Source organism: Bactrocera tryoni, chromosome 1 (genome assembly GCF_016617805.1).
Source record: "Bactrocera tryoni isolate S06 chromosome 1, CSIRO_BtryS06_freeze2, whole genome shotgun sequence".
NCBI lineage: Eukaryota > Metazoa > Arthropoda > Insecta > Diptera > Tephritidae > Bactrocera > Bactrocera tryoni.
Window position 1 is genome coordinate 13,906,018 of NC_052499.1, and position 14,646 is coordinate 13,920,663.

At 37.1% G+C, this 14,646-nt stretch overlaps 1 protein-coding gene across 3 annotated transcripts in view; it reads left to right on the top strand.

Moving 5' to 3' along the window:
* The window catches only part of LOC120767948 (5'-AMP-activated protein kinase subunit gamma-1), a 218,201-nt gene that overhangs the window by 88,871 nt on the left and 114,684 nt on the right, over positions 1-14,646 (top strand). For all 3 annotated transcript variants that reach the window (XM_040094354.1, XM_040094338.1, XM_040094346.1), the window contains 3 exons: positions 6,676-6,779; positions 6,859-7,444; positions 7,639-7,761. In XM_040094354.1, coding sequence (XP_039950288.1) covers positions 6,676-6,779; positions 6,859-7,444; positions 7,639-7,761 — 813 coding nt within the window. The remainder of the gene's footprint in view (positions 1-6,675; positions 6,780-6,858; positions 7,445-7,638; positions 7,762-14,646) is intronic.

Consider the following 14,646-nt stretch of genomic DNA (forward strand, 5'->3'; position numbering starts at 1 on the left):
TTACATATCCCTACAGAAAAAAGTCTAACGGTGTGATATCACACGTTCTTGGTGGCCAATCGAGCGGCCCAAAAAGTGAAATTATCTGCTCACCGAAGTGTTCTCTTAATGAATCCATTGATTGATGCGATGATGCTTGTTGAAATTAAATGTCGCTGAGATCACGAGCTTCAATTTCAAGCATCAATTAGTCGATTATCATGACGCGATAACGATCGCCATTGACGGTTACATTCTTACCGCCATAATTTTTGAAGAAATTTGCACCGATAATTTTACCGGCCCAAAAAACACACCAAACCGTTGTTATTCTGAATAAAATGACAGCTCTTGATTCTCTTCAGGTTGCTCTTCGGCCCAATTGCGCAATTTCGCTTGTTGACACACGCATTGAGCTAGAAATAGCTCTCATCGCTGAACAAAATTTGGCTGGAAAACGTCTGATCTTCTTGAAACTTATTAAGAGCGAAGAACATAGAGCGAAGCGATGCTGCTTGTGAGGGTCGAGCAGCTGCAGTTATTGCACAAGCTGTATTTTGTAGGCTTTCAATTTAAAATCTCGATGTAAAATGCGCCAAGTCGTTTCATACGTCAGTCCAAGTTGCTGTGAACGGCGCTGGATCGACTCTTCACGGTCTTCGTGTACACTCTCAGCTACAGCTGCTATATTTTCTCGACTGCGTGTTGTACGTGGTCTTTCAGTTGAATTTTTTACAATAATGAACCCTGGGTCTTAAGATGGGTGATGGTTTTGCGAATAGTACGCTCAGTAGGCAGATTATGTTGACCATAAGTTGGCCGCAGCGCGCGTAATACATTCTTTACCGAACGTGGATTTTCGTAATAAAGTTGAACGATTTGTAAACGTTGTTTAGGCCTAAGTCTTTCTATGATGAAATGCCAAACAAAAAATAACATGATAGCTTAACACGACGTACGCGTGAGCTGATCTGTCAAAAAAAGGCTATCGAAAAAGGTACCTCTACGGGTTGTTGGGTTTTCTCTGCAGAGCGGATATAGTGTATGTGATTTTTATACTCGGTATTCAGATAGAAGTCAAAGATTTTGTCTACTTTGATAAAGTAACATTTGCTGCAAGCACTATGTGATATCCGTTCATAAAGTTCCAGTTCCGCTAATGTGAGAACCTTTCACTGAAGTAGCCTTCAAATGAAAAACAAATATACTCAATGATAAACGATTTTTTTGATTTTTTTTTTGGTTTTTTTTGCATAAACCGTTTACTTTTGTTACAAAAACAATGTACAGCTGTTTTTCAAAAAAATTGGCGTGATATAAGTGGCATGAAGGAATACATATGTCTCAATATTTTTTTTTGATGAAATTCCTATTTTACTTTATGTACATACATATACATATATTTATACATACATATGTATGTGTTTACACCCAAACATTTTTTTTGATTTGATAATCATAAAAGCAAAGCACACTTATTTGTTGCCTTCTTAGCTTTTATGAATGTCTTTTAGCTTTTTATGACGTCGTTTATATGTACATATGTTTTTGTTGAAGATATGCGATCACGTAGACGTCTAGATGGCGAGCCAAAACACAAAAGTTTTTGTTTTTGTTTTTCTGGTACAAACACTTTTTATTGCTGTCTGATTGGCGCTGTATTTTTATCTGACAGTTTTTTCGACAATTTTTTTTTTAACATATTTACTATGTCGCTTTTTTGCAAAAAGTTATGTACATATGTATGTATGTATGTATGTGTATAAGTATGTTATTTAACATTAATTGTTTGTGCTAATTGTTTTGCGGTTTCGCATAGTTTATTGTTTGCCGTTTTGTTGAACTTGCTACGCGGTTTTGGGATTTTTTTTTTCATTTTATTGTATATTTTCATATTTTCTTCTCTTTTTTCCTTTTCAAATTCGCTTTGAACGTAATTTGTTTATACTTTGCTTGCCTTTTCCACAAACGCTTTGCTCTTTCTCTATTGGCGATACACCGTTGGCGCGCTGCATACTTTCATACATACAAACTTACATACATTTATATGTATGTCGAGAAGTTGGATACACGTCGGGCACGTGATGAGAATATCTCATACCAGCTTTGGTGCGTGTGTCTATTGAAGAACTTTGCTGACTTTTTTTTTGAATTTTTCATTACAATTTCTGGCCTTGTTCCGATTTAGTCGAACACTCTGCTGTGTGAATATAAAAATTATAGGCAAGTCGAATTTGTGGGTGTTGATTAGTGGCTCGCATATGGCTGTTTGTCAGTTGTAACTAGCTTTGGCATAATGTGGAAAAGCATGAAACTACAATACATAAGTACATACATATGTATATACATACATACTTATGTTCAGGGATAAATATGGCTTCCTCTCTCTTTTCGAGGATGAGATTGCTGATCAAAAATATCTGAAATGGTTCTCAGTTAAGAAAACTTAAAGGAAATAGGGGCGAAAAAGACGGAATCTGTACTGTAGCCATATGTACATATGTATATACATATTTATGTTCAGGGATATAGAGAGAAAACCGTGGCGCAGGACTCGGGGATGATTTTAGTGAATTATCGGAGAATTCAGCAAAACATTGTGGCAGAGCACCGGCCTCCCTGAGAACTCCAGGCACAGGAGAAATTATAACAGGTTTTTCAATAAGAGCGCTTGTGACATTAGTTGTATGGCTTGTGAAGCCGTCTTGTTAGAACCACTTATTGTCCAAGTCTATATCATCCAATTGGGATCAAAAATATTCGATTATCATTGAACGGTAGCGATTCCCATTCACAGTAACGTGCCGGTCTTGATCATCACGGAAGAAGTACGGCCCATAAACCACTCCAAACCGTAATTTTTTCGGGATGCAAAGGTGACTCATGGAGTGCTGCCTGACCAATAACGCATATTTTGCTTATTGACGAAGCCATTGAGCCAGAAATCAGTCTCATCGCTGAAGATGATTTTTCGATGAAAATCCGGATCATTTTCAAATCGTTGCTCAGCCCATTTCACGAACATACGACGATTCTGGTGGTCAAGCGGCTTCAGTTCTTGCGTCAATTTTATATTGTAAGGACGTAGGCCAAGATTCTTTCGCAAAACTCGCCACAGCGTCGTCACAAAGATGTCCAACGCTTGAGAACGACGTGTTAGAGACTGATTTGGGTCTTCCTCAATTGATGCGCTAGCGGCAGCAATATTCTCGACACTATGGGCACTTCTTTGTCTCACTGGCACGGGAACATTTCGTACTGAGCTTGTGAATTCAAATTTTTACACTAGACGCTCAATTGTCGATCTGACAGGACGTTTATGACGATCGTAAATTGGATGTAGCGCTCCTAAAGTTGATTCAACTGACTTTCGGTAGTAAATTTTAATAATTTTGACTCGTGGTTGGATCGTATATCTTTCCATGATTCAATGGCAAACCTTACTGAAGGGAAATGTCAAAAGAGCAGGAAAAAAATACTTATGTCATCGTTTGCTGTCCCTACTTTTGTAGCGTCCCTATTGAAAACACCGTTATTAGGTATGCCAGAGGCGCGACTAGTGCGAGTGTTTCGTCTATTTCGGCAGAACTAAATCTTCTTCACTTGAATTGTGACGAAACATCTTCTTTAACAATCCATATAATTTGTCATTTTTGATTTCACATTAAGACTTCTTTCATTCTGCTCACGTAGTCTTCTCCACGTTATTTGCTTATGTGTGTTTAGCTGTTATCACACACGTGACTTTGTGCTAGCGCTAACAGCTTGCGACTTCTTAGAAACCTGTTGCATTCTCGTTTGTCGCCACTTCGCTTCCATGGCTTCATCTCGCTTGTTCTTTCTCCCGCTGAGCGTTGCTCGCTATTCTTCTCCGTTTGCGTTTGCATTATTCTTGCGACGTTTTTTTGCACATACATCCATGCATACATACATATGTACACATACCATGTATGTATTTCGTTGCCACGGTTCTGGTTCTTCAGGTTCGGCACTGTATTTATACAAGCTTATTAATGGATGGGGGCATGTTCATCGCCATGCTATGACGTAATTGATCCACAAATAACTGCATGTTGGCATATTTTTGACACCAGCTGGCTGTAGCCCTACTTAGGGCTATTCTACATATGCATGGATACATGTAAATACCTGTATGTGTATATATACAAATATGTATATATACATATGTATGTACATAAGTATGTATGTGTGTACTTTTTTACTTAGCGTGAATGGAAAGTTTGTGGCAATACTTATAAATAGAAAAAAGGGATTGTCAGCGTTATCAGCTGAATTAAGGCGCCGGGATAATTTTCATTTCGGAAAATTTGTGCACTTCATCAATCTATTTATTCTGCAAACTCACTGCGTGCGACTCGTATTGCCACTTTCATCTCTTCAGGTTATAATTTATTCGTCAAATTATTTTTATGTTTCTTTTTGTGACATTTCTTTTGCACTCTCCTTCTCCAACAAATATTTTACAAAATGCGTGCCAATTCCCTTTAATCAACAAATTTGTATTTTTCGGCTAGCCATGTTTATTCAAAGCTTGATAAATTGCAGATTATTCACGTAATTGGACAAAAGTTGATTATATTATACACATACTTATGTACATATTTATGTACTTATGTACATATATATGTATAGTATATGCATGTATGGAATATGATTTCTATTTTTTTAATGAAAAGTCAAAGTTTTCTGTTCGCATGATTTCGAAAAATGAAGAGAAATAGGTTTTACTCTCGCAAAATTATTAAAAGAAACATCCAAGTTCGTTCAGGTTCGTCCAGGCTATGGTGACCTGATCTGACTTTTCTGGGCGTGGAATGACAGTATCAAAATCTATCCATGGTTCCTGAAGTCAAACTGTATCATAGCCGATCCTCTATAAATTGAGGATGAGTTCGACTGATATGACCTTGCCCATATGCAGTTTCCGGTTTCTTCCGGGGTCGGGTTGAAACTGCGGCTCTCCTTTACCTGCTTCGTGGAGCTTTAATAAGTGTTCCAAAATCTATACTAGTTCTTTTTCCACCTCTAATGTGTTTTCTCTCTTGTCAGCCGTGTTACGCTTCTTGAGATGAAGGTACACGCTACCCCCAAGAAATCTTCCCGAACCGTTTGATAGTATGTCTTCGGCTGAGTTATTTATTATGAGGATTTTTTCGTTTTGGCTGCCGTCCTCCTTGGTGCCCTTAAGCAGACTCTAGTCTTCCGTCGGAAAATCAGTATTTTGTCTCCTGAAAAGTCGCAGTGAATTTTCTTTTTTTACACTACGAGTTATAAAAAGCTTCACTTTCGGAATGAACGGTATGCAAGTATGGTCCACTATGGCCAGAACGAGTTCCTCTCACAGACCTTAAAGCTTCAAACCGCTTATTTTACCCATAGCACTGAGGGGTTGTTCTTGCATGTTAATATATTAACCCCAATGAGCCAGCCCGCGCCATCATATGTTTGCTTAGACGTGCCTGTCCAGTCTTGCGAAAAGCGCATCCAGCGGTTTTATCTCTACCGCTTTCCATTTTTTCTGTCTGATCTGTCCAAAGCGGTTGCTTCGCGATTAAATGCCTCTTGACTCTTGTTCTGCACGTTGAGGGTTCTTTTCGATCGAGTCTGACTTTTGGCTTTACAGCGACGTCATTTTTCCTCGGTCGCTTCGCCGGCACCGCCTTTCACTTTCAATGAACCGCTGCCTTTTGGCTGCAATTCCTTCCAGGAACCGGTTTGCGAATCGCGGATCCGAGGATGTGAATTGCGGACTCGATGCATAATATACTCGGCCTTTTTCCAATCTTTGCCCAAAGCCCAAACCATATTTTCCTCTTTTTCCTTCGTCCAGTTGGAATTACAGCGAAGCCTTTAGTGGATTTGCAACGCTACTTTGTAGGTCGCTTTTGTTTTCAACCGCTCCATACTGGGTTTTGCAAGTACGGTCCAGTCTTTATCGCCGATGTAGCACCTTTGGCATCTCTCGCAAAGCGTAGCGGAGCTTTCTCATCCGTTGTGTTAACGCTTTTGGGGTCGGACTCTTTACGGACTGTAGCCCTCCATTGCAACTACTGTGAACTGTTCCCTTCACAGCAGCGGGGACTAAGAAACACGAGATCTTGTTCTTAAATTGTTTTCTTTTCTTCAAGAATATTTACTATTTTTGTTTGTATTTTTCTTGCTTTGATTCAAGCACTATTTATAGTTTGTTTTCACTACCGAAAATTTGACATCAGCATTATCGATGTAAAGACGCCTCCTGCTGGGCGTTATCATTATCCTTTTTGTTTTCACACCGTTCCGAGCATTCGCCTTTATTGACTTGCTTAGACAAATTAATTGCCAGCAATTGATTTAGACCACTACGTGTGGCTTCCAGTGGCCAAAATTCATTGAGGCTAATTAACTTTGTGTCAACAATTGACTAACAACTACTTACGCAATTATAAGGGGTTTGGTAGCGCACAAATAAATTTGTATGTATGAATACAAGCATAAATATGTGCAGAGTGGTTTTTATTTTGCCAAATATAGACTGCGTGCAAAAAAGTTGGTAGTCAGTGCTACTGGCGCTGCTGCGTGGAACAGTTGCTCTTTATCCTTAGACGAAGTAGAAGAAAATCGCGACAATTTACATTTGTTTTTATGCAAAAAACACCTAGAATACATACTCACAAGCGGCATGTACACTTTCAGGAACAAGATGGACGCTTGCCAGGTTCGCGACCCTCCAGCGCGCCGGCGGAACCCAATGCCAAAGCAGCACGAAAGGCTTCCAAAAAGATGGAGAAGGAGGCGCGGTGAGTTTACATGAAATAATTAATTAATTTTTGATGATCAATTTTAAATTTCTTTTATTTTCTCGCGACTCTCCATTAGACGACAGGAAAAGGAAGCCAGTCGTCGCGAGAAGGAGGCGCGCAAGTTGGAGCGCGAAACGGCGCGACGTCAAGAACGCGAGGCGGCTAAATTGGAGAAGCTCAATCGCAATATGGAGAAAATATCGCGTAGTACAGAGCGTGTTGGCTCCTCGACGCGCTCCGGTTCGTTGGAGCGACGTCGCAGCGGCGAAGACTCGCCCGTGCTCAACCAGTCGACCGTGCACGGTATAGCCAGCCCGAATCGACGTCCCACCATCTTCGATGTGTTTCGACAGCGCGCCAAATCCGATGCTAAACGCAAAGATTCACTGCTCTTGGCCGCTGGCAGTGGCGGTGTTGCCGGTGCGCCCGGCACAGACAACAGCAGCTCGAGTAGCACACACTCTGGCACTGGTGGCGGCGGCGGCAGCGGCGGCATAATGAATCAAATGAAGGTGGCCATGCAGAATTCAGGGCTAATTGGTCATCATCATCATGATAAGCGTCAACATCCGGCGGTCACGATAACCGCCGCCGAGGGTGGCAGTGCGAAGAATAAGTACAAAGATGGATCGGCGCATCCGCATCAAGGCAGCGATGCCCAGGTGAGTGTGGTCTTGCCAAATAGTTGGGGGCGCTGGTTGATGAGTAATGCAGCTTTCAACTATGAAAGCGCGTTTCTAATATTATAACTGTTGCTGTAGTTTTTTAAAAATTATGTTTTGATTATTATTTTATGGCAACTCATTTTGTTAAATCTCCTAATTAATTTAATTATCGCTTTCTAAATTGTTTGCAGTACTATCACACCGTTACAGCGGTACGTCGCTCAGACGCATCCCGCTCACCTATGACCAAAGTGATGGATTTGTTTAGAAGCCGTTCAAATTCAGCGGCCACCGAGGCGGACAAACGCAAAGCGGTGAGTTTGAAATTAACGTTTATTTTTATATTAATCATACTTTATACTCAACATGATTATTGTGTGGTGAGAAGCTTAGAAAGCTCCTCCAATTCGCAGTAGTGCTTTTTGACATGTTCTGACTGAAGCTTTTTGTAGTGTGGTGAGAAAGGTGAAAAGCTACCGTCGACAATAGTTGTATATAAATGTTCCTGCTGCCCGCCAGATGGTGCTTGGTTCATTTAAGTTTATTTTATTGCTTTGAAGATTTACACGGAAAAAATAAAACTGTTTTCTAAACAAGCAAAAAATATAAATTAAAATATATATTTTTTTTTTATAAATAAAAACTATTTATTTTCAAATCATATGAGCCTTGAAGCTTTAAATTCCTGACATTTCTTCTAGTAATATTGGTGGCTCGTGATAATTTGTCTTATGTGTACCAATTAGTTGTATTCAAAACTTCTATATATCGGATACAAGTCATGTGTCTGGTTTTCGTTTAGAGACTCTACCTATTTTTCGTTTTTTTTTTTTGTTATTTGAACTTTTTTTATTTTCATATTTACATTGTGACTAAAAATACCCGGAAATTGTAAATAAAATGCAAAATATTTAATTATTCATCAATATTTATTTTGTCGCCTTCCAAGCGATAGACTTAAGTCAACGATTTTTCCGCTCCTCGAAACACTTTTCATAAGCCCTTTTTGGAATCGCCTTCAGCTCCTCCTTGTTGTATCTCTTCGATTGACTGAAAGTGGGTTCCAAGGAGCGTCAATTTCAGTTTTGGGAACAAGAAAAACTATTCATTGTGTTTTTGGCTTCAAATTCGGTCACAATCGTGGCTCGATGGTGCATTATTATCGTGTAAAATCCATGAATTGCTCTTCCATGATTTCGGCCGTTTTCGACGGATGTTCTTACACAAATGCCGCAATACGGCCAAATATAACTGCTTATTCACCGTCTGTCCCTCCGGAACAAGTTCAGGATGCACCAAACCACGAATTTCAAATAAAAATGAGCATAACCTTTATTTTTGAGCGGCTTTGGCGTGGTCTTTTTGGTTTCGAATCCTCTATTTCTCATTCATTCTGTAGATTGTTGTCTTGTTTGCATGTCAAACTCGTAAATCGATGTCTCATCGGCTGTTATAATGCTCGCCATGAAAAGAGACCTATTTATAATACTCATATTGAAAAAATTCAACTTTATCCGGACGAGTCAAGCAAGAACGGACCTTTCATTTCTTTTTTAATATTTTCACCAGTTGAAGAGTAACTCTCGACTATCTTTGAAGGCTTCGTACCTCTCGTAGGCTTGTGTTTTTGATAAAACTGAATCGCCTTTTCCTTTTTTTGTTTTTCGCAACGATTCTGCACACGAAATTCGGCTAGAAATACAAAATTTTAGACAAAAACCCGGAGAATTTTATTAAAATTTCCGGGTGCTTTTTTGTCAGAATGTATATGATTTACACTTTTTTTTAACTATCCGCATATCTCACTGAAAAGAAAAAATTATCATAAAAATAAATCGAAAGTACCAATACGTATACCAACAACATCATTTCACTCTACAATTCAACTACTGTATTTCGGTTTACACCATAGCGTCTTCTGAAAAAATCTCGATCTTGCCTAATTTATCATTTTTTATCACAGATTTTTGCATTTAAAAATTCCAACAACACGCAAGTGCGCAGGCCATTCAATGCTTTGAAAAAGTAGAAAGTCGAAATAATTCCTTATAAGCAGAAACCCCAGTACACACAGACACCCACAGCCACATCACAATCATCAATCAAAATTAAACAAAAATTTGAATTGGTAATGAGCAATAATTGCCATGCGCAAAAAATACACACTCGTATATCGTAATCACAAAAAAAAACAGGTGTACCTAATTGTTGTTGTGAGTGTTATTGGTGTACGCTTGCTTGCTTATTGTTAATGAAAGTGAAATAACTTTAAAAAAAGAAAAATATCGAAAACAGTTATTTTTGTTGTTGTTATGTTTTTTTATAAGTTTTTTCTCTATCGATTAATGTTCGACCGCAACGTAGCTATCTTGGAACAGTTGTTATATTAGCTTTGCTGAATAAAAATTCGCGAAGGGTCACTTTTAAATAAATAGTCTGTTCTCATTACCTGTGTAATACCCGTACCTGATACTGATCCTTATCGACAACAGTCTGTAAATGAGCGTTAAAGTCTTCTTTGCATGTCCACCTAGCAATCTGAAACCAAAAAAGAATAATCTAGAATACATTCTGACAAAAAATTATAGGATCTTGGGCTTGGGTATTTTTGATAAATTATAGTCTTTAGCTGGTCACAATCTCATTGCCTAGCTTATGATTTTGGACGCCGAACTCTTTGTTTGTCCTCATGGACTTTTGATTCTATGATCAAATTCCAAATTTCGATAACCCCTTCGTCCAGTGCCAATGAAAGTGACTGGAGTTGTTCATCGCTTTTCATAATATAGTAATTTTTCGGCTATAAAACATTCTCCAAAAAGTTTAGAGAATGTTGTTGACGCTACGTTGACCCTGGCGGAAGTAAATTTGAGATCGTCTACGTTACGTAGACCAAGTAGGCCTGGGAACTGAATTCTAATGCTTTAATTTTATCTTAATATTATATATATTGAAAAAAGGTAACCGGAAATTGTTAATAAATTGTAAAATATTCAAATATTTATCAATATTAATTTTTTCGCCTCCAGAGTAATCCACACCAAATGTAATACGTAGGTTGCTGCATATGTATCAACGAAAATGGTTTCTTTTAGCCAACGGGCTCTAGATTGATTCGATCACCTGTGACGATAAACGTCGTTTTGAAGCTACTGGGCATCGTATTTTTCAGCATTTCTTTACACCAATCCAGGCACGGAGTCGTTTTTTGAACGATTTTGTCAATCTGTGCGGATCCAAATCGAGACCTTTTACGGCCAGGTGTTCATGCAATATCGAATGTCATGCTGGTGGGAGAAATGCATAGGCATGCCTCTATCTGAAGGTATGTTACATGACGGTCTCTACATTATCAGTTCACGTACGGCATCATGTTTCTGGGCACAACGGTCTGTTTTTGACGACCTCACGGAATTCGTCTTTGAGCGAGACGTATTACGATTGAATTTGTTGTACCAGTTTTTCGCCAGTGCTATAGGATGGTGCTTCATAGCCATACAAAGATTTTAGTTTAGATCAATGCAGTCTTGTCGTGATAGTCTACGTCGAAAGTTGATCGCACGAAAAATGATCCCATTTTTTTGGCCGAGATGGAATTTTTAATTCCCTGTAAATAAAACAGTTCATGATTAAATGACAAAACGTTCTGAGTGATGTTATGCTAAAAATCTCTAACTTTCCAATGGAAATGTCAGATTGCACCTAGCAACGCTTAGTGTTGCCCTAGGCCAGAATACATATATATAGCAGTTCTCGTACACTTAAGCCAACGATTTTTCCAGTCCTTGAAACACTTTTTATAAGCACTTTTGGGACATGGCCCTCTTACCCGGTAAATTTCCGACTACTTTTTGTCACAATGTATATAAAATTTCCGAAATTGTCGTCTCTAATAATTCGAACGTGATTTTTTAACAAATTTTCACCCTTGTAAAGTTGTATTTTTTATGGTTGTTGTTTTCTTTTAGAGATTTGCTTCATACTCATAATTCCTTTGCTCTGACATACTTTATTTTACGAAAGATTATAAACAATGAGAGTGTGTTCGTATTTATCGCTTATTAATTGGTCGATAATTTACTAAATAAGGTATTCATATAATGCCATACTTCTTTGCACCTGACTGCCATATCGTTTGACCTTCAAAAATTGGGATATGAGTTTAACGAAGCTTAAGAGCCTACTAACTACTTACTATAAGCAAAATAAATATAGCTCAAAGAATTCCAACTAATTTTTAAATAAAATGATTGAATGCGTTATTTATTGACGAGGGAAGACGAAACCGAATACCAAAATGTTAGAAAATTCTAGCACGTAATGTCCTAAAATTTTTAAGTCATTTAGAAAACTTTTTCCTGCCACAATTTAATTTCATAAGACGAAGTTATTCCAACGGTGTTAAATCGTATTTAGCTAAAATTTGGTTGAAATAAAGAGTGCGTTATATGTCTTAGTTCTACTGAAAGATCTGCGGGCTTACTATTCTCGAAGTCCAAGTGAAAAAAACGTTTTTGCAAAAATTTCAAAACACTTCCAATAGACTCAACCGCTCTCTTATTTTTTTATTGAATCATCAGAATGCCAGTGAAAAACATGATAGATAATTGTGCCGCCTTATGCTCATTTTCTCTCTCTCTAACTCAGCAATGAGCGAAAATTAAAAAAAAAAGAATTATAACTGAAAATGTGTAGTTGTTTATGCAATTATTTGCCGCGTCTTAAAGAAACAAGCGAAAAAAATATAAACAATAAATATTAAGCAAACACACAGCTGTTCCACAGCGATCGTAAGTGCTCATTCATTTTGAACTTGAAAGCTCACTGCACGCTCTCACTCTCTTGCATAACGGTGTTATTTGTATGGTTCTCCTTCGCACACTCGCTGCTGCTTAAGTTTTGCAGCCATTCGCCGCATTCCCCAAACATCCGGCCCCATTCGGCTTTCTGCCTTTTCAGCTTGCTTTTCCGCTTTGCCGATTTTCCCGCTTTCTTGCCTTCTATCCAGTCAGCTGCATTTCGCTTCCTCTGTTTGTTTATGTTTATTTTCGCAGTGTGTGTGTGTGTGCGTGAAGGTGTGCGCATTTCCTCTTCTTTATTGCATGCTCTCAATTGCTCGTTATTTTGTGTTGAACTATTCGGTTGCGATCGCTTGCTGGCTGGCTGATAGCAACAGCAACACTTGTCACGCTGCCTCTGACCAAGGGTTCGGCGCAAATTCAAACGCCTCGCGCTTATTGTCGCAATCAAACGCTCGAGTTATACACGCGCGCGCCGACTATTTAATATTTACTCTACTCAGACTCGCTTTGGTACGCGACTTCTTCGAGTTGGCGTTTATGCTCCCACATATACATAACTGTATTATGCTGTTTTATTTGTGTTGTGTTTAGCGCGAAAAAAAAGGAAAAGAAACAAAATTTTTAGGAAAAATATAAAATATTTAATAAAAAAAATATATAAAAATTTTTTTCAAACAAAAAATTTAAAATATTTAAAATTGTTAACAAAATTTTGAATGATTTAAAAAATATATAAAAATATTTAATATAAAAAAAAAATAAAAATATTTAAAATTGTTAACAAAATTTTTGAATGTTTTAATTATTGAAAATAATAATAAAAAATATTTTTATGCAAAAAGTGCTTAAAAATTTATTGAGCGAGCAAAAATGCTTATCTGCTGCTAAAGCAAGGTGTGTGATAGTTCAGAAATTTTGAAAAAAAAAAAAAAAATTAATTGAAGTAGTGTATGTGTGTGTATTTTAATCAAATAAGAAGTTCAGAAATTTTGAAAAAAAAATTATTAAAATATTGTGTGTGTGTGTGTGAGTGTGTGTAAAGAGATATGAAAAAGCTTGTTGTTTTCATCAAATAAGGGTGTTAATTTTTAATCTACATTTTTATGTTTTGTTATGGAAAATTTTGTAATTTCTATTAATAATTATAATAAAAAATTCACTCAAATATTACAACCCAACCTATAAAGCAGTGCTAGAAGACTACTCAATCTTAAACGTTATGTGAAGTTTCCTGCAGTGTTTATTTAAACTCTTAATAATTGATTGTGTTCAAAACAGGCAGAAAAAGTGATTAAATTTATTTACACGCCTAGATGTACATATACATAAATAAATGTGTATGTATGTAGATAGTGCCATTGTTATCAGCACAAACCCTATCACACCAATCATAATATTTTGATTAACGGTAAAATAACAACAGTTACAAAGCACCTTTTGTGCCGTGAAAAGATTGATGGGTGTCAGTTTGACATTGGACGTTACATGTATACTATATATGTACATATGTATATGTATGAACATATGTATGTACATTTCTATATATGGCCATATTTTTTGAAAAATCAACATTTTTATTTGTGTACGAAAACTAATTTAAATATTGTTCTATTGTACTGCACTGGCTTATTGACAACGTTTTAGAGTTGAAATAAAATATATCTACATAAATGAAATACCGTTATTTACATATTTTTTTAATACATGATAAATATTGATATTGTGCTGGAAATAAAGATGACATAGACGTAAATAACAGTTATGTGTATAAAATTATGTGCAAATATATACTTTTTTTTATACATATTTTAGAAATATCAAGGAGTAAAAATTAAGAAATAGTAAAAAAAATATAAAAAAATTTTATTATAAAATAAAATTTTACATTTTTCTTGGATATTTTTTAATCTGGCCTCGCAGTTTGATATAAGAATGTTTTTGAACTCCATGGGTCCAGTTATCCGCATCCGTTTCAACTCGAATTTGACATATGATTGTTTTTTAACTCCATGGGTCCATTTATCCGGATCCGTTTCAACTCGAATTTGATATATGATTGTTTTTGAACATCATGAGCTCATTTATCCGGATCCGTTTTAACTCGAATTTGACATAAGACTGTTTTTGAACTCCATGGGTCCATTTATACGGATCCGCTTCAACTCGAATTTGATATATGATTGTTTTTTAACTCCATGGGTCCATTTATACGGATCCGCTTCAACTCGAATTTGACATAAGATTGTTTTTGAACTCCATGGGTCCATTTATACGGATCCGCTTCAACTCGAATTTGATATATGATTGCTTTTGAACTACATGAGCTCAGTTATCCGGATCCGTTTCAACTCGAATTTGACATATGATTGTTTTTTAACTCCATGGGTCCATTTATAC